The sequence below is a fragment of the Scaptodrosophila lebanonensis genome, unplaced genomic scaffold (genome assembly GCF_003285725.1).
Source record: "Scaptodrosophila lebanonensis strain 11010-0011.00,11010-0021.00 unplaced genomic scaffold, SlebRS2 tig00001415-arrow-pilon, whole genome shotgun sequence".
In the NCBI taxonomy this organism is placed as follows: Eukaryota; Metazoa; Arthropoda; class Insecta; order Diptera; family Drosophilidae; genus Scaptodrosophila; species Scaptodrosophila lebanonensis.
The window spans coordinates 6,527,424-6,547,280 of record NW_022060742.1 but is presented as its reverse complement, the minus strand read 5'-3'; the positions used below and the strand labels follow the sequence as shown (position 1 = coordinate 6,547,280).

The following is a 19,857-nucleotide window of genomic DNA, read 5'->3' as shown; positions in this document are numbered from 1 at the left end:
CATGTTAAACGACCATCGCTACCGCATTATTTGTTGTTATAATCAGGTGTTTGTTTAATCTAAAATGAGCAGTGAAGAGCTCTATCTTGTGCAAGAGGCTCAAAGCTTGCGCAAAAGCGATCCTTGTGCGGCCAAAGCCTGGATTATAACTGCTAAAACCCTCTTCCCCAACTCCTTCATAGTGTCCTATGAGGCGTACTTGCTGGAACGAGATTCGAAAAATTTCGAGGAGGCGGCGAAATGCTTCAGCGTACTGTTAGTACACAAATAAAGTACTTGTAAATTTTTATGGGTAAAAGGGTACCAATATGCTATGAGAAATGCTTTCCATGCTACTGCAACCTAGGGAATGAAACTGCCTTAAAGATATTCATGGATTTCGGTTGCTGACTTCATGCTTTGCCATTGAGGGGCAGACCCAAAAGTAAGGGATTCAGACAATACTTGCAAAAAGTGCACCAAGGCTGAGTGCGATATGAAACCTATCTCTAAAAAGAAACTCAGACAGAACTTTGAAACAAATGCATAACAAAACGAGGAACTCGCTTAGTATAATATGCTATGAAACCAACAGATGGCTACGTCCACCACCCAGAATGGAATAAAAATAAAAATTACTGCACATGCTGATTATATTAATTAAAAACTCAATTGCAGCGCCACCAAATTTGCGAACCATCACACAGAACTATGGCAAGAGATAAATTCGCTGACCAGCGCCCTGCGCCAAAGCGAAAACGAGAGCACGGAGCATGAGTTTTATGTAAAGATGTACAAACATCTGGCGCCTGATGTACAACATAATGTATTCATGCACACCATCAACCACACCGACAACAACCTGGAGCAGTGTAAGCTGCTGGTTCTCATGTTCAACAAATTTCCCAAAACAGCCACAGTGCAGGCGGTAAGAAGATAAGAATCTCCGTCCAGGACTATTTGTACATCTAATTGTATTGCAGCCTCGACTTCTGGAAATGCTGGCCGAAGGCATGAAAACCGATGCAGATCTGTACCAACGGATGCTTGTTGAGGAGGTGCTGCCCTTGATACAGCACAAGCCGCCCGAGTTGTCGCCCGTGCTCGCCTGTAGGATCTACACCAGCTCGCTGGAGTATTACCTGCGCCAGATCATGGATAACGAAACGTGCGACATTACCGAAGCGTGGAAGAACATTTTCAAGGTATTGATGCTGTGCGGCCAGATGATGCGCTGGGAGCCCTTTCTGCCATTCAACAAATCTTGGGGTCAGAATGTCTACTGGGAGAAGCTTGTGGAGATATTATCGGCCAGTCCAGCTGGTAGTCCACAGGTGCTCTTCTATGCCACAACTCTGTTCATTTATTCCCTACATGGCTACATACGTAACTGCAAGCTGCGTATCGAGGATGCGGACATTAGTCATGTGCTTATGGAATGGACGCTGGACAGCGCTGAGGTGGAACCACAGCCGCCAAAGTTCTCGCTCACCACGCCGATCAGTCAGGAATTGTCGAAGGCATTCCTGCATGCCGCCCAATGCTGGCAGCTTCTGAACACCGAACAATTTCAGCGCGACTTCAGTCAACTGATGTTGGCACTACCCTTGGCGCCTTGGATATCACGCTTTCTCTTCGATCTCGCCATCTATTTTGGCCATTGGGACGAGGCCAACAAGCTGATGAGCGAAATGACCACACAGAGCACGCTGGTGCAGAGCTTGCAAATACTTAGTCTGAACCTGATGCAGGGAAGCATGACACTGCAGGGTTTCCAGTGCATATTAAAGATCCTGTCGGAGCTGCCAACCACCTGCGGACAATTGCTCGAGAATGTCACATTGAAGGGCCATCGACACATGATCTTTTTGCCCTTGACTCGCTCCGCTTTGGTACAATACTGCACGCGCGCCATTGTCAACACACTGAGCGTAAGTAAGAAGTCTCTTCTAACAACTCTATATTACTATTCTGTACTAATTTTGGACTTGGAGGAACTCTAAGGTGAACTGTTTAGCTAAAAATTTGAAAGGAGAAACGACTTGTGTTTTCAATTAAGCGACTTATCTATATAATAAATATTTTGGCCTGACTTTCTGATCGGGAAACAAGGCACAAACGAAAATGAGTCAGAAAGCTGAAATATTGAATAGAAGATTACTTTTGAGCGCTCAGATTTTGTAATATTAACTCCACCAGTGAGTTGAAGTCGTGATTAAAATTTGTGAGAAGAACTTTGAAGAAACCATTAGTTTAACGATTTTTACTGAACATGGAAGATATATCATAAGCTGGAGAAACGTATGCAAAAGCTTCCTCCTTTATTCAAGAAACTTTCGGGGTAATTACAAAAACCATCGTTTCTTAAATTTTGAAAAATACAACAACTACAAAATAGAAGCGGTTGCAAGTAATTCTGTCTGGCTGGCGGTCAAAATTTATATAGATTATAGTTTAAAACGGCTAACAATTTATTAATTCTGGGATAGCTATTGAGCATACCTAAAACACTATAAATCTGCGCACCTACTAGCTAGCTTATATTTATTGTCATTTGAAAAATTATTGAATATGTGAGTAAGGATTTTAATTTTATTCTTTCGATTGCAGCGCAAATTGTACGAACCGAATTGCTCGGATCGTCTCTTGGGCGACTTACTGGTGCTGCTCCAACTGAACCTAGTCAGTGATATACAGCTGAAGCAACAGATCTTCAGCCTGATCAAGCAACGCAAATCCTTCAACCTTCGCACACTCTCTACCTACATCATTGCGGCGGAAATGATTGAGGAGTTGGCCTACATTTGGCACACACAGCAGGACGATGCCAATTTCGAGTTGACGGGCTCTCCAAACAGCGGCGGGGCGACCGCAACAGTTCCCACTCCACGTCGCATAGGAACTAGAGGCGCCGACAAGGGCGCACGGGATGAGTTCCGCGCTCTTATTCGCCAGCAGATCGCACGTTCGAATGAAAATGTCACCACATTGGTAGCGAATTTCATTAGTCAGGAGCATTTGACTTTGGCTCAGCACATTTTTGGCATGGAAACGATTGTAATAAAGTAAAATGATATTATTGAGGAATGAAGAAACGTTTTTGAGTTGTTTTTAGTGCCCCTAACTGCTGGTTTAGAGCAAAATAAATAAAATGTTAATTGAATTCATGGAATGTAAGAAACAAAACCCTTTGTTGTTAACAGAACTAAGAACTTTGCATCAGTTGAAAATAATTTTAGCTTTAAAATTTCTTTGTATTCTGGCACATACCTAGATACTTTTGAAACCACTTAACCATTTCTATAATTAAAGTGAGCATGAAAGTACTCTTGAAAATTTCATTTTATTTTCAACATGTAATTTAAAAGCTAAAACAAGAGAACCTCGAAGTAAATTTGTACAGCTTCAAAGGTCCGATATTTTTGCAAAAAAAATAGGATTTGCATTACTTGCAAAAAAGTAATAATATTTTGGTTATTTGAAAACTATTACTCATGACTGGAAAAGAACAGAGACTTTTCACAATCTTGGTACACTTGGCTTTTCTCACAATCTGCATTTCTTTGTACCCGAAAAAGGTTGCTAAAAAAAAAGTCGAAAATAAATAAATCATTTTTCTAAATCAAAAGCTGCTTTTATGATAATGTTGTTGGAGAAAAGGTAAATTGTGACTATTTATTCCATTTATAGAGGAAAAAGAATTAGGAGATTCCAAAGCTCAAACGATTTCTTAACTTGGAAAATAAATTATATAATGGGTAATTAATTAAGGCAAGATTTAATTAAACCTATTATCGAACATATAAACTTAGGGCAAATGGTTAGTTAAGAACACTAATATTTGCCTCATCAGGCCGTAGTCAAGGACATCAGCTTTGCTTCAATATTAGAATCGGAATAAATTCGCCTTTTATATCAGTTGAACGCTAGTGAACAATTATTTAACAAGTATTAGATAAGAAAACCTTGTTAGTGCCTTCAAATAATCGTTTTTAAGAAGCTTTCGCAGCAAATTCGTTTCGAAACATACCCCGAATTAAAGATAAGTACTATTCGGGCCAATATTAATCGATTCAATTCATTGCACACACCCACCAATCAATAGCTTGAGCTTTCTTATCTGTAGTACAATTACTATATGGAGATGGAAATATATCTTTAGTCTTTGAAGCCTGTTCAAGGGAATCGCACGCGAACATGGTCGATGAAGGGATGTGTTCCATTTGCCTTCATCCACGGGAGAACGCATTTCTACCGAGTTGCGGACATTCGTACTGCGGGAAGTGTACGACAAGACTGGAAAAAATATCTCCTAAGCGTGGTAAACCAGAACTGCAATGCGCAGACTGCGGCGCAAGACTGAATTATCTGTACAAAGAGAACTATATCTGTGCAATATTATAGCTGTGTATATATTTTCGTTAATGTATTTTTAATAAGTTGTGTTTTTTATCTACAATTCCAGCTTATTTTTTTACCAAAATGAAGTGAACAAACCACTCTCTTCTATACAGCTAGGAAATAATTGAACCACTCTCTACTATACACATAACACATATTTGGATTTGTTTAATAATAGCCTCTTGAATTATGTGTGCGTATAACAATTATGTGGGAACATGACTAAAAATTTGAAGGTGCTGTGCAAAGAGTCTTATCACAATAATATGAGTTACATATAAATGTATGTAGGTATGAGTCATCGCGGATTTGGATCTTCGACCTTCTTGGTCGTTACCTCCATCAGCGAGTTCTTTGATTCGGCGGACCCTAATTGGCTCCTTGATTCGGCGGGCGCTAATTTGTTCTGTGGCTCGTGGACAGCAATCTCCAGCGGCAGATGGACGTTGAAGTCATGCTTCATATAGGATATGAGAACATTGTAGACGGCCGTGCACACATTCACAAAAGCGACGCGATATTTGGTGTCCAGATAGCGAAAGTTCACATACTGAGCTGCTGGCCAAGTCAACCAGTCTAGCATATAGATGTAGGCGAACTTCTCCATTATCTCCTTGTGCGTCGCCTCCAGCGTCTGATGCTCCAGATAGCAGACCGAGTAGAAGAATAATAAAATGCAAGCCGGTGACATGAACAACTGATCGATTAGGATCTTTTTGATGGTTGTCCGAAAGGTGCGCTGCGGCATTATGCGATCCATCCAGGCATAGACATAATGATGGAGCGGCCCCTGAAGTGCTCCGGCCACAAACATCCGGTAGATACGCTCAACATCGTAACGATCCTCGCTTCTCAGCCCGCGCCGATACTCATACTCCTGTGCCACCACATCGCCTACCACCATGAGGACACCAGAGCCAATTACATTGGTTGCCAGCAGGTACTTGCCAAACATCTTGTTCCACAGCAGCTTCGTCCAGCGCACCAGAGTCAGTGCCTCGCTCGTCGAGCTCTCATTCTTGCCATGCAGCGACCGTCTCACAATTTTTGTCGGGATTACATCAGCAATTCTATGGCGGGCGTAAAAGGCGAAGAATGTATGACGGCCGGCGGTATTAATCGCCCTACAATTTGGACGCAGGACTTGGCCACATGTGGAGAGCATGCTGCCGTTGGCTGCTGGGAGTCTCCGGTGCAGATGCTCGGAAAAACTGCTTATTCGCCCGTACCTGTACCTCACTTATCTCTGCCAATTGTGTTTTGTTTTGGTGATAAGAAAGTTATCTCAGGGGTACTATGGTCTAGAGCCAATTCTCTTGGCGTTGCCGCACTAACAGAAAAATTATCGATAATAACTGACCGAAAAATTTAGATTTAAATTTGTTTTATGAAAATGACTACCATGTCAGAACTTAATATTTTTTTTAACATTTTTAAAGTTAATTTAATATGCGCATACATCGATTAGAATGGAAGATATATGTCTTGTATTTAATTTGATGCATATTAACATATTGTTGGTATGATTTTATTTCTTTGACTCATCTATAATTTTTAAGTCATGTTTCACATACGACATTACGAAAATATACATAGCTGACCAAAAATTAATGAATGCTATACGGAACTTGGGGGCCAAATATCTAAAGTTAACATATTGTATTGCTGGCCATAATGTGCAATTAATCGCAAACATATAGGGAAATTTCTGTAGAAACTCTTGATTTGTTTCACGCAAGGAGGATCCCTCAAGGTAGCCCACTGAATAGAAGAACGCACAAATGTAAGCCGGTGATAATAAAAAGCGATCCAATATTATTTTTCTGATGACAACGTCCCGTGTTTGTTGTGGCATGAAATGATCCATAAATATGTAAAAATAATGTTGCAACGGACCAACTATCAATCCAACTAGAAACATGCTATATAAGCGTCTGAAATCATATTCTTTGTGCTGATGATCACTTTGTATAATTTCATATTTCTGTGTTATAAAATCGCCAGCGACCATTAGAAGACCAGAGCCAAGAACATTGGTAATGACCACATATCTGCCAAACATAATTCTGAATAATTTCCTCCACTTTGACTCCATTTTGGAGTGTTTAAGCCGTCTTACTATTGCGCTTGGAAAAACAATTATTTTTGCCGATTTCAATAGAGCGGACTTGGCAACCCGGCGAACGCATTTGAAATTAACGTTGCACTTCATCGATAACATTTTCGTTTATCATTTCGCAGTATCGATGCTTTCTTATATCTGTTGCCAGCCCTAGCGACGTCAGCGTCACTTGCTCTCTGCTTTGCTCTTCAGTTCGCGTTTTATTTATAGGCTGAATTTCCACTTTCTCGCGCCAAATGTTTTTATGCGTCCAAAATAGATAAAATTCCATAAAAAAACATACACTTTTCACATATAAAACTCAACTCACATGCAAAGCAGCACTGCCACATAGGGTGCGATAATTAATGTTAGGTTAGAAACGATTTGCCGCTAACAAAAAATGAAAATAAAATTAATCCAAAAATGAGTAATGTGTTACATTTTGCCATTTTAGTGACATCAGAAGCAACGAACACTCTTCCATCTACAGTAAAAGTATTCTAACACACACAAAAGCGGCGCACCCCCTGGAGCGCCACACAAGCAAATCATGAGACTTCTTTACGTTTTCGCGCTCATTTTGGCCGTCCGTTTGGCATCGGTGTTCGTAGTGAAGACCTACTATGTGCCGGATGAGTATTGGCAGAGCTTGGAAGTGGCGCACAAGCTGACCTTTGGGTAAGGAATAAGGTGCAGAAATATATAAATAAGTAGTTTATTCATGAAGTACATATTTCATTCACAGCTATGGCTATCTGACCTGGGAATGGGTTCAGGGCATACGCAGCTATATATACCCTCTGTTAATTGCTGGTGTCTATAAACTGCTTGCTTTGCTGCAGCTAGACAGCGCAGAATTGCTGGTGCTGTTGCCACGCATCCTGCAGGCCATACTGAGCTCCTATTCCGATTATCGATTCTATGTGTGGACGGGGAAGCGAAAGTGGGCGCTGTTCTTGATACTTGTGCCCTGGTTCTGGTTCTACACTGGCTCGCGCACGCTGGCCAACACTCTGGAGGCTTCCCTGACCACCATTGCACTGAGCTATTTCCCCTGGTATGGCGAGGGCAGTGCGTATCTGTGGCTGGCGGCCATATGCTGTTTCCTGCGTCCCACAGCCGCCGTCATCTGGCTGCCTTTGGGCATCTATCACTTGAGGAAAAGTCGCATTTCCGCTGTGGAGCTCATTCTGAAGCGTTTTGTCGTGATTGGGTGTGTAAAAATGTAACCTTAACATATTTGATATTGTAATTGTATATCGTCTGTTTTGCAGTTTGATTGTGGCTTCTGCCGGCATAGCCATAGACACTTATTGGCATGGTCGTCTGATTGTGACGCCCTATGAGTTCCTCAACTACAACATCTTCCACAATATTGGCAGCTTTTATGGCTCGCATCCCTGGTACTGGTACTTCACAGTTGGCCTCCCCACAGTGCTGGGCATTAACACGCTCCCCTTCCTCTATGGTATTATGGAAACGGTGCGAAAACCGGAGAAGTTTCCCATTTGCAAGCAGCTACTCATCACCATATTCTTGACTCTGGTTGTGTTAAGCACTGTGGAGCACAAGGAGTTCCGTTTTGTATCCTCACTCCTGCCACTCTGCTTGTACGTGAGTTCCGAAGCTTTGTCGCGTTTGAGTTATCGTGCTTCCCGTACCGTTCTCTGGACCATTGCTCTGGTGATCCTTTTCGGTAATGCCCTGCCCGGTTGGTATCTGAGCACTGTACACCAGAAGGGCCCTATTGAACTGATGCCCAAGTTGCGGCAGATTGCACAGGAGTACAAGGACGAGCGGGAACATCGCGCCAGCATACTTTTCCTCATGCCTTGCCATTCGACGCCGTACTACAGGTTGGTCATAGAACTCTAACTTCCGCCACTAAATCGCTTACCATTGACTGCATTTTCTTTCACTAGCCACATTCACGAAAACGTCACCATGCGCTTCCTCACCTGCGAGCCGAATTTACAAAAGCAGGACAATTATATTGACGAAGCTGATCGCTTCTTTGACTCGCCAAAGAGCTGGCTGAATTCCCACATACCCGTCTATCCGCGCACTGCTCTACCCTCACATGTAGTGCTGTTTGATTCGTTGGCCGACAAGATTAGCGAGTTTCTGGGCAACTACAGGCTGCTACACACCATTGACCATGCGGAGGTAAATAAATTGGTAGACTCTCAGGCGCTGGTCAATGAGTGGTCCAGTGCTGTGGGTGCCACGCCTCCTAACATTGCCTCTATTCTGCAGCGGTTGCAAGCCCGTACGGGCAAGTCCATCAAGGTCTATCAGCGGCTGCGAGCCGGTGAGGAGAATACCTATAATCGTGAGGAGTTTCAAGCAGCCGCAGAACAGCCCGAACAATTAGATGATGTTGGCATATTGAGTGAAAATCAATTCAATTAATAGCACCGATATTGAATCGGGACAAAAGTACTTTTACAGGAAAGACTTGATCTTAAAGCCAATCTAGCCCTCCGTTCAAAGCAAGACACATCGCATTAATAAGCAATTAAATACATATATTTTTTCTAAAGACCGCCTTAGCAAAGTTTTAAAAACCTTTTCGGAACAACTAACATGTAAAATGTAGTTTTAAAACTCGTAGTTGGTATCCGTACCGACCACCCGAACCTTATGTGTACGTTGTCGTAGTTTTTAATTTGTAAGTGCAAAGTTTTATGATATCGTAAAAATGGTCCATATGAGGCACTTAATAATAATAATAGATGCCCGGTTGTACTGTCCTTTGTTTCCATGACCAAATAAAGGTTCAGTCGATAAAAAGCGAAATAAAGAAGCTTTTTTTAAAAAAATAAAAACAAGCTGTTATTCTATTAAAATTTAGGTGGAACAAACTTGTGGGAAAACTTTAAAAACTATGGCACTAAAGTTTAAAATTTTTTAAATAAAAATAAAAAATATTTTTATAACCTACATATTCTAGATTTTTAAATACAGTCAATCATTTAGTTCTAAACCTTTTCCAGATTATTATTTTCAGTCAATATCTTTGCACGCTTCAGGGGATTCCAAAAGTGAATGATTTGTATACCTTATTTAGATAAATGGTGAATTTAGTTAGTGTCTTAAGAAATTTCACTAAATAATAAAGAGACTCCAATTGCTAAACATATACATTATGGAGAATAGGAAATGTTTATAAAAAATATGTTTTAAATAGATTTCACTAAATAATAAAGAGACTCCAATTGCTAAACATTATGGAGAATAGGAAATGTTTATAAAAAATATTTTTTAAATGTTTGAATTCGGCCCTCTATTATGGAACTTTTAGCATTTAAGTAGAAATCCCAGGTAGTTCACAAAATTCACTATTTTTAAATATATATATAAGAACCATTTTAAAACACGCAATAACAACAAATCCTTCTTTGGCATTTTTTTATATACATAATTAAACCAAATAAAAACGGAAAAGGGGTTTGAAAATTAACAGTTATGTTGCAAAAGCTTTGCAGTTTTTCTGAAATATCTTTTACATAGCTGTTTAAAAATGCTAAATCAATCAATAGAATCTCAATATTTCCCACACTGTGCCAACCATTCTCTCTGTAACAAAATCGCTACTGACTCATCGATGCTAACTTGACCGCCATATGTGCTAATCATATCGTAGGTGGAGCAGAGTTGCCATCTTCGCGGTGGATTGAAAGTGTCTGCCGAATCAGCCGCCGTCGACGTCGCGCATTAATTAAACGCGTTTTAAACAATAAACCCAAGCGATTCCACAGGTTTTTTGCACAAGCGACCGCCCCAAACAAATCACATAAAATGGCTGCTTCAATGAGGGCGCTACTCAAAGTGCGGGGTAAGTGGGAAATGATAGATATTTAAGGTTGTCGTCCCCGAGGCAGGTGAAAAATTATATAACTTTTCACAAATTGTTGCATGAAAAACAATAATGCAAATGCAAAATGCCGCACAGCAAGCGACGTCACAACGCTGCAGACGATTGAGCGGTTATTTATGTTAATTAAAAGAATTAACAGCCAAGCAAATTGTCCACAATCTGCAAAAACAACAACAGCAACAACGACGTGTCCAGCACAGCGGTGTGTGTCAGAGGCAAGAAGAAGAAGCACAGAACGGGCTTGTATGGTGTCTGGGTGGAGGATGGGGAGGTGTTAAGGGGGTTGGGCATCGTTCAAGGTTCGCATGTGACCTACAAACAAATAGAGAAAGAAATGAAAGCAAACAGCAGCGCTCGCTACCCGCAATGCTAATCAAATATTATCTCTATTCGAATCTTTTTAGATGGCTTCGTCGCCGGCGTTCGCTGCAGCTCCCAATACAACAAGACGCGTCCGAATCTTAAGCTGAACGCCGATTCGCGCGTCATTTGCCAGGGCTTCACGGGCAAGCAGGGCACCTTCCACAGTCAACAGGCTCTGGAGTATGGCACCAAACTGGTGGGTGGCATTTCGCCCAAAAAGGGCGGTACTCAGCATCTGGGACTGCCGGTTTTCGCATCGGTGGCCGAGGCCAAGAAGGCAACGGATCCACATGCCACCGTTATTTATGTGCCACCACCCGGCGCCGCCGCTGCCATATTGGAGGCGCTCGAGGCCGAAATACCTCTGATTGTCTGCATCACCGAGGGTGTGCCCCAGCACGACATGGTGCGTGTAAAGCATGCGCTCCTGCGTCAGGAAAAATCTCGGCTGGTTGGACCCAATTGCCCCGGCATTATTGCGCCCGAACAGGTTCGTAGTTCTGTTTAAGCTATAGCATATGTACATGCTATGTATATAGTTCGACGATTTTCTTGATGTTGACGGACAGTCGTTTGATAACGCAGCCTCCAGCTGGCTTTGGGTCAGGGTACAAAGTTCAATGTGATTATGTGTTTATGGGCTCGTTACATCGAACGCTCACATGCCTTTGTTATTGATTCCGGCGTCACTATTTGCTTGATAATTATCTTGCTGGTTTATTTTATCGTACCGGCTCTTATCGCTTGAATTGGCAGGTTAATTGCAAATGTTCTCTATTTGATAGGCACAAGCTGTTTTCCGTTTTGGGAGGCAACCTACAAACTAGGCTGTGCTGTGCTGTGTGTGTTTAGAAATGGTTGTGATACTCGAAAGCTTCAAAAAATTCCAGAACATTTATAAGATGTGTATAATCATAAGCTTTTTTATGATTCCAAATATGCGAAATTATGTTGGCGAAATAATTGCAAAATAAGCGAAAACGAAATTGTTCAATTTAAAAGAGGTGCACAAATGTTTATTTTGCATAGGTAGCGATCGCCGAGATTTACAAAGTTTATGCTGGTAGACGGAAAGCTAAGCTTCTCCGTACCAGATGCGATAACGAAAAACGAACTTGACTTGCAGAGTTAGCGACAATAACTAGTACATATGTGGCGGCTGCGCAGCAGCCTATGCAAATTTATGGCAACAAAAGGAAACGTTAAGTGCTCGGCTTGCTATGCAAAGCAAGCGACAAGAAAACGAGCACTTTGCATTGAGTTATTTACGTTACTTATTAACTATGATGTGCTGCTGGTTTTGGCTGTTTTTGGCCGGATGACCAAACATACTCCCCCTGTTGAAGAACCAGGGTCTTCAACAACATCTTGTTTCGGCAGCGGGCATAATTTGCGAACGGCTCGCCGAATGGTTCCAGTGGAAGTCCTCAATTCTGCAACTCTCGACACGCCATCTGCGCCGCTGATGAGGCTGACCACCCTTGCTAATGGCCATTTGAGGGGCGGCAAATTCTCGTCCTTGACCAGAACGACATCATCAATGGAGAGTCCAGGCTGCGACACTCGCCATTTTGAGCGCTGTTGAAGAAGCGTCAAGTATTCTTCACGCCAGCGAGCCCAAAATATCTGCTGGTAGTACGTCACGCGCTGACATCGATCCAGCCGATTGAAATTGAGCTTCGTCAGATCAGGCTCAACGTACGTTGACAGCGGAGCAGCACCAAGAAAATGAGCTGGAGTCAAGACATCGAGATCTGCTGGATGTTCTGAAAGGGATAACAATGGGCGAGAATTAATAATTGCCCCGATATGGCATACAAGCGTGCGCAGTTCATCAAATTCGAGCAGCGATAGTCCGACGGATCTGTAGAAATGATGCTTGGCAGTCTTTACAGCCGCTTCCCATAGACCACCAAAGTGAGGCGAGCGCGGCGGAATGAAACGCCAATCAATACAGTCAGCAAGGCAAAATTCTTGCACAGCCTGCAGGTGCTCGCTGGATTCAAAAAGACGCTTTAGCTCAGCCATCTCGTTCCGTGCGCCAACGAAATTTGTAGCGTTGTCAGACCAGATCCTCGTAGGTCGACAGCGCGTCAAAATAAAGCGTTTAAGTGCATTTAAGAATGCTCCGGTGGTTAAATCCTTCACCAACTCCAAATGCACAGCCTTGGTGGCGAAGCAAATGAAAATGCAAATATAGCATTTTATTGGTGCCTTATTGCGGACCTCGCTTTTGTAGAAAAACGGCCCACAAAAATCCACACCAGTGACCATAAAGGTATGTGAAGCATCAACTCGATCCTTTGGCAGGTCAGCCATAACATGCTCCACAAGACGAGGCTTGGCTCGAAAACAAATGGTGCATTTGCTGACTACGCTGCACACTGTTTTCCGACCGCCAATTGGCCAATACTGCAACCGAATTGAGGCCAGCAATGCACGAGGTCCAGAATGCAGATTACGGACATGGTAGTGCATAATGACTGAACGCGTGACTGGATGACGCCTTGGAAGTATAATTGGATGCTGGGCTTCAAAGTCGAGCGCAGAGTTACTTAGACGGCCACCAACGCGCATCAATCCAGAGCTGTCGAGAAACGGAGATAAAGAAAGACAGGAGCTAGACGATTTCAAAGTGTGTCCGGCCTGCAAGGTCTTGTATTCGTCCCGAAGCGTAGACATTTGAATTGAGCGCATCAACAGCAGTGTACCATGACGGATGCAGTCCACCGATAGCCCAGGAATTCGTACACGGTGCAGGAACTTGTATACATATGCAAACACGCGCTGCAGCTTTCCAAATGTGTTAACATATTTGCATTGCTGTGCAATGTCTTCGCACAGTGTGGTGCTTACAAACACTTTAGAGCGCTGCTCAGGAAGCGACGAGACGGAATTGCAAGACTCTGGCCAAGAAGATTTATCTTTCGTCAGAAATGCGGGACCATGTAGCCACAAGTTGGACTGGACTAATTCGCTGGGCAAAGCTCCACGTGAAAGTATGTCCGCAGGATTTAAATCGGTTGGAATATATCGCCATTCCATGCCAGAGGTCAACTCTTGAATAGTTGCGATGCGATTGGAAACGAAAATTTGAAACCTGGATGGCTCGCTGCGAATCCAAGATAGCGCTACTGCAGAATCAGACCAACAATAAAACTTGCAGTCGAATAACTCCATACGAGATATTTCGTTTATGAGTTGTGCCAGCAAAACGGCTCCGCACAACTCTAGTCGGGGCACGGTCAACGATTTGAGCGGCGCCACACGAGATCTGGAACACAGCAGCTCCGCACGAGATTGGCCTTGCGTGGTCGAAATGATGTACACGCAAGCTCCATAGGCATCTATGCTGGCATCACTAAAACCATGCACTTCAATGGAAACACCAACAGAAAGTGCAAGCCTTGGAAATTTCAGCTGCTTTGTGCGCTCAAAATCTGCAATAAGATTATGCCAAGATGTTGTCAATGATGCTGAAAGGCTTTCATCCCAATCAAGCCTTTCTCTCCAAAGCGCCTGCAGGAATATCTTAGCCTTTGCGATTACTGGTCCAATAAGGCCAAGCGGATCATAAAATCTGGCAATAGTTGACAAAACAGTGCGCTTGCAAATTCGACCAGATGTCAATGCTGGCAGAAACGTGAATATGAATAAATCCGTCGCAGGATCCCACGACAGTCCTAGAGTTTTTGTTATGTCGCTGCCATCATCAAACGTAACTAGAGTTTCTTTGTCTTCTTCCGGAACTTGTTTGAGCACATCAGGATTGCTGGAGCACCACTTCCTTAGCTTGAAATTAGCCTTGGCAAGTAGCCCTGTGGTTTGTCTCATAATTTCTATGACTTCGTTTGTAGAAGCACCACCAGTGATTAAAACATCAACATAAAAATCGCGGCGCAAGATATCGGAGCCAATAGGAAATAGCTCATGCTCATCTTCAGCCAGCTGATGCATAGTGCGAACGGAGAGAAACGAGGCAGGCTTTGTACCGTAAGTGACGGTATCAAGACGGAAAACTTGAATAGGCTTTTGAGGCGAGTCACGCCATAGAATGCATTGAAAATAGCTATCCGGATTTGATACTCGCACGCAGCGGTACATCTTGCAGATGTCTCCTGTTAAAGCGATAGGAAACGTGCGAAATCGAAGAAGCGTGTTTGCGAGCTTTGACTGAATGGAAGGACCAGCCATTAGGATGTCATTTAAAGAATGACCAGAGGATGTGGATGCGGAACCGTCAAACACGACTCTCAACTTTGTCGTTGTGCTGTCCTCCTTCAGAACGCAATGGTGCGGCAGGAAATACTTGCACAAATTTAGCGAAACTGGCGATACAAGCGACATATGACCCAACTCTAAATACTCCTTAATGAATGCAGAGTACTGTGCTTTGAGAAGTGGATTGCGTTCTAACTTTCGCTCCAAGTTTATGAACCGACGATAGGCTTGCGTATAGGAATCGCCAAGCAGATCTGTGCTGAGCTTTACAGGCAATCGGACGGAATACTCGCCAGTACGCAGGCGCCTGTAATTAGCCTTGAAATGCTCCTCGCAGTCGAACTCTTCTTTTGTAAGTTTTACAGCCGGATCGACACCACTTTCGAGTTCCCAAAAAGAGCGAACCATCTGCTCGATTCGTGTATTGCAATCCTGTGTAGACGGAGACTTGGATGCAACCAAAGCAGATTTCTGACGCTGCGAGCCACCTCCAGTAACTATCCAGCCCAAACGAGTCTTTTGCAGAAGTGGCAGGCCATCAGCCAGTTTAATCTGACCTACGCACAACAACTCGTAGAATAAATTGGCACCGATAAGCATATCAATTTGCTGTGGCTTGAAGAACGCCGGATCAGCTAAGCGGACATTGCTTGGTATATCCCAATGAGATATGTCAACCGTGAAATTTGGTTGGTTCTCAGTAATGGAAGGAGCGACCAAAGCAGTAATATTTGCGGAATAGTCAGTGACCAATGATTGCAAGCATAAGTGCACAGTGCAACCATCAGACTTGAAACTGACGTCACCAAGACCAGACACAGAGGCCGACGACTTGGTCTTTCGAAGTTGGAGCCGGTGAGCGAATCGCGAAGTTATAATGTGCAACTGTGATCCGGAATCGAGCAGTGCACGGCAGGGTACCCAAGTCCCGGCGCGATTTTGAATGCTGATGACAGCGGTGGCCAAGAGCACAACATCTGAGCCGAGATTTTGGGCAGGCAATGAAGCAAGCGATGATGGCGAAACAGCTGCGAGAGCGCTACGTGGCAGCAACAATGAAGACGGCCGCGAGTGTAAGTCAGAAGCGGACGATTGGTCAGGCATCAAATTTACGGCAGCTGAATTATTAAAATGCAATAAACTGTGATGTTTGGCACCACAGGTTCTGCACGATCCAGAATTGCAAGTTCTCATTCTGTGTCCCTTTCTAAGACAATTTATACACAGAGAGAGGCGTTTCGCTTCCTTTAAACGAAGTACAGGCGACAAATTACCAAAAAGTGGGCAACTGTATATTTCGTGTGCATTTATGTCACAAAACAGACAACCATTTGCGGATGGGTTAGTGGCGACAAACGAGCGTTTGGTGTTAGTGTTTTTGTTCTTTCCCACCTGATAATTCGACGAATATGATGCCATTGCATGCTCGATGTTTTCCAATTTTTGGCACCTGCTATCCAAGAACGTCGCAAATTGCTCCCACGACGGTATAACGTTTAATGGGGCGGCTTCCTCCCACTTTGCCTGCGTCGCAGCATCCACCTTGCCCAAAATTGTCTGAACGACGATGCTGCCAGCTACATCTTGCATATTGCCCAAACTCAACAGTGCACGCATATTTGCGTTGACTTTGTCGGACAACTCTCGCAGCTTGCTTGTAGTTTCAGCCTTTTTAATGCCCAAAATCTCGGAGATGTGTGCCTGGAAAATAAGACGCTTATTGTTAAACCGCTTGTCGAGTAGGTCTAACGCCACTGAATAATTTGCACCACTTATCTCAAGCGCACGAATCGTGTCCAACGCAGATCCTCTTAAGCTTGACCTCAAATGCTGCAACTTTTCCACATCGGAGAGATCTGGATCCTTGGCGATCACTGATGTGAACATCGAAGCGAAATCTGCATATTCAGTATATCCACCACTGAATGTAGGCAACTTAAGCTCAGGCAAACGAGACCGAGTTATCACAATGGTAGACTGATCATCTTGCCGAAGCGTCGAACACGGCGGCGCGCCAGATTGCATCCTTTGTATTGCATTTAGCAGGCGGCCCTCCAAGCAGACCACCAGCTCAGCAAAGTTGCAGCGCAAACTGCTGCCAATCTCGTCAAAGTCCAGCTCCTCTAATTTGTCATGCACCAAATTAAAAGAGGCCTGAATACTTTGCAGCATTTCCACACGTTTTCGCAGCTCACTTTCTGAAATATTGTCAATTTCACAATCATTTATTTTATTTTGAATAGAAAGCGCCCACGCATATAATGATTGCGCCTTGCGCTTATAAAACTCAACACTATTGCTCGTAGCTTGCACTGCATTGCCCACAGCTGTTGACGTCGAAGCTGTTGGCGCAAGCGTCGCTGCATCAGCTACGTCAGCAGCAGCTGATGCGACAGCTTGGAAGGCGCGCATTTGACCGTCGCTCTCAGACATTGTGAACGCGAGAGAGAACCGAAAACCGAAAATAGCAGAGATAAATGACGCGCGCGAATAACTGTTTTATCTGCTGATGTTCGTTGCCCTCAAAAACGTCGCTTCACACGGCTGCTTATTGGCGGTACAGTAGGCACTATGAACTTATATTTTTGCACTTATGTACTTGAATATTTTTTGTGTACAATGAGCTCAATTATGTACGCTTTTGTTTTTTAACGCGATTAAGCAAGGTTTTGTGGAATTATTAATCACGTCGGGGTCACCAAAATGTATAATCATAAGCTTTTTTATGATTCCAAATATGCGAAATTATGTTGGCGAAATAATTGCAAAATAAGCGAAAACGAAATTGTTCAATTTAAAAGAGGTGCACAAATGTTTATTTTGCATAGGTAGCGATCGCCGAGATTTACAAAGTTTATGCTGGTAGACGGAAAGCTAAGCTTCTCCGTACCAGATGCGATAACGAAAAACGAACTTGACTTGCAGAGTTAGCGACAATAACTAGTACATATGTGGCGGCTGCGCAGCAGCCTATGCAAATTTATGGCAACAAAAGGAAACGTTAAGTGCTCGGCTTGCTATGCAAAGCAAGCGACAAGAAAACGAGCACTTTGCATTGAGTTATTTACGTTACTTATTAACTATGATGTGCTGCTGGTTTTGGCTGTTTTTGGCCGGATGACCAAACAAGATGTTTGGGAATTTTTTAAAGGGGAGATTATAAGGGTCGTTGTGAAAGGTTGAATAACTGATTAGCTGCTTCAAAAACAACATTTTTCGTTGTCAACAACAAGGTCATCAACAAAATCCAAGAATTTCATATTTTATGATCAAGGTTAAAGAAGTTTATCGAACTTTTCTGAAGATCCTAACAGCTTTAAAGTTCCCGAGCTAATATAATAGCTTTGAACTTGTAAGAAAACTCATTATTTATAAGTAAAAAGGTTTTACAATTTAAAAATACATAAATCCACCCACTCATCCTTTTAAACACAGAAATTTTAAATTCTTCGGAGAATTACTTTTTAAAAAGTACCCTAAAATAGATGATAGTTTATAACAAACCACTAATTAATTTAATGGGTAAACAAATTGATTTTCATGAAGAGCAGTTGGATTGTAAACCTGTTTCACAAGACATGTGAATAAGAATTAGGGGACTCCCAAAAAATTGTGTGCGTCGAGCAGATGATTATTATCCTATTTATCCCCCCTTTCATAGAATTGCATATTAATTTCTCTGCAATGATTATGAAAGAAACTAAAAAGTCAGTCGCTCTACAAGCTCTCGTTTGTCCAACATTCAAATTGTACATTAAGGGGCTTATGTTTTAATCAAAAATTCTATATGTATGTATGTATAAAATTTTAACTTATTTGTTGAAAGTCCTAGACTATAAATATTAACGTCATAAGACTAGAAGTTAATCTCTATGTTTCTCATTTTCAGTGCAAGATTGGCATTATGCCCGGCCATATACACAAACGCGGCAAAATTGGCGTCGTCTCTCGCTCCGGCACCCTGACCTATGAGGCCGTGCATCAGACTACCGAAGTGGGCCTGGGCCAGACGCTGTGCGTAGGCATTGGTGGTGATCCCTTCAATGGCACAGACTTCATCGATTGCCTCGATGTGTTCCTTAAGGATCCTGACACCAAGGGTATCATCTTGATTGGTGAAATCGGTGGTGTGGCCGAGGAGAAGGCCGCTGACTACTTGACTGAGTACAACACGGTGAGTGGAGCACTAGTTTCTAGCACTCTTCACCCAACAACTTTCTAATTGTATTTGGTGTGCTTCTCTAGGGCATCAAAGCCAAGCCTGTGGTCTCATTTATTGCTGGCGTTTCGGCGCCACCCGGCCGCCGTATGGGTCACGCTGGTGCCATTATCTCAGGTGGCAAGGGCGGAGCTAACGACAAGATTGCCGCGCTGGAGAAGGCTGGTGTGATTGTGACCAGGAGTCCAGCCAAAATGGGTCACGAACTGTACAAGGAGATGAAGCGCTTGGAATTAGTTTAGATAAAGACAGACACACCAAGAAATTGAACAAAACGAGTGTATGGAGTTTAGAATCAAGGTACCAAAAGTACGACTCATATGGGAGATATGCGAAGCAACTAAATGATTACCTAATTAAGCAAAAAGTGTTTGGAAAGAAAAAGAATGAAAAATCGAAAACTATTATGTCGAAATCGCAAATAAATTATTGTAAAAATCGCTTATATGAAACTTAACGTTGTAAGATATAATTGAATTCCATTTAAATATTGTATGTATGTGTAAAACTGCCGCAGACAAATATCGTACCACCAATCAACAACAACAAGAATTGAACAACTCAGCACCGCGCACCAAAGATTCGAACTGTTCACTGCACCTGCTCTTTAATGCACTGACAACAAATGTTATTAAGCCCAATTTAAAAGCTGCCTCATTTTGTTTTTGAATCAAAATAACTCGAAATATA

The 19,857-nt window shown here is 42.8% G+C and overlaps 4 protein-coding genes across 6 annotated transcripts; 3 read left to right on the top strand and 1 right to left on the bottom strand.

Moving 5' to 3' along the window:
- The first annotated feature begins 16 nt into the window (after positions 1-16).
- On the top strand, positions 17-3,070 carry LOC115632973 (integrator complex subunit 10). The gene is made up of 4 exons (XM_030530282.1): positions 17-255; positions 658-907; positions 963-1,910; positions 2,590-3,070. The coding sequence occupies exons 1-4, from the start codon at positions 65-67 to the stop codon at positions 3,046-3,048; spliced, it is 1,848 nt and encodes a 615-aa protein (XP_030386142.1). The 5' UTR covers positions 17-64; the 3' UTR covers positions 3,049-3,070.
- Positions 3,071-4,517: 1,447 nt separating this feature from the next.
- Positions 4,518-5,753, bottom strand: LOC115632497 (mpv17-like protein 2). Its single transcript, XM_030529674.1, has one exon. The coding sequence runs from the start codon at positions 5,543-5,545 to the stop codon at positions 4,679-4,681; it is 867 nt and encodes a 288-aa protein (XP_030385534.1). The 5' UTR covers positions 5,546-5,753; the 3' UTR covers positions 4,518-4,678.
- Positions 5,754-6,701: 948 nt separating this feature from the next.
- LOC115632262 (GPI mannosyltransferase 3) lies at positions 6,702-9,026 on the top strand. Of its 3 annotated transcripts, XM_030529340.1 has the most exons (6): positions 6,702-6,856; positions 6,939-7,162; positions 7,230-7,697; positions 7,759-8,340; positions 8,407-8,650; positions 8,741-9,026. In XM_030529340.1, exons 2-6 carry the CDS (start codon positions 7,035-7,037, stop codon positions 8,894-8,896), a joined length of 1,578 nt encoding a protein of 525 aa, XP_030385200.1. In that variant the 5' UTR covers positions 6,702-6,856; positions 6,939-7,034; the 3' UTR covers positions 8,897-9,026. The 3 variants fall into 3 exon arrangements, with proteins under 3 accessions (XP_030385200.1, XP_030385199.1, XP_030385198.1); XM_030529339.1 differs by having other exon boundaries at positions 6,703-6,837; positions 8,407-9,026; XM_030529338.1 differs by having other exon boundaries at positions 6,703-6,856; positions 8,407-9,026.
- A 1,135-nt stretch (positions 9,027-10,161) lies between these two features.
- On the top strand, positions 10,162-19,619 carry LOC115632944 (succinate--CoA ligase [ADP/GDP-forming] subunit alpha, mitochondrial). The gene is made up of 4 exons (XM_030530240.1): positions 10,162-10,322; positions 10,769-11,217; positions 18,838-19,122; positions 19,194-19,619. The coding sequence occupies exons 1-4, from the start codon at positions 10,286-10,288 to the stop codon at positions 19,407-19,409; spliced, it is 987 nt and encodes a 328-aa protein (XP_030386100.1). The 5' UTR covers positions 10,162-10,285; the 3' UTR covers positions 19,410-19,619.
- Positions 19,620-19,857: the final 238 nt, after the last annotated feature.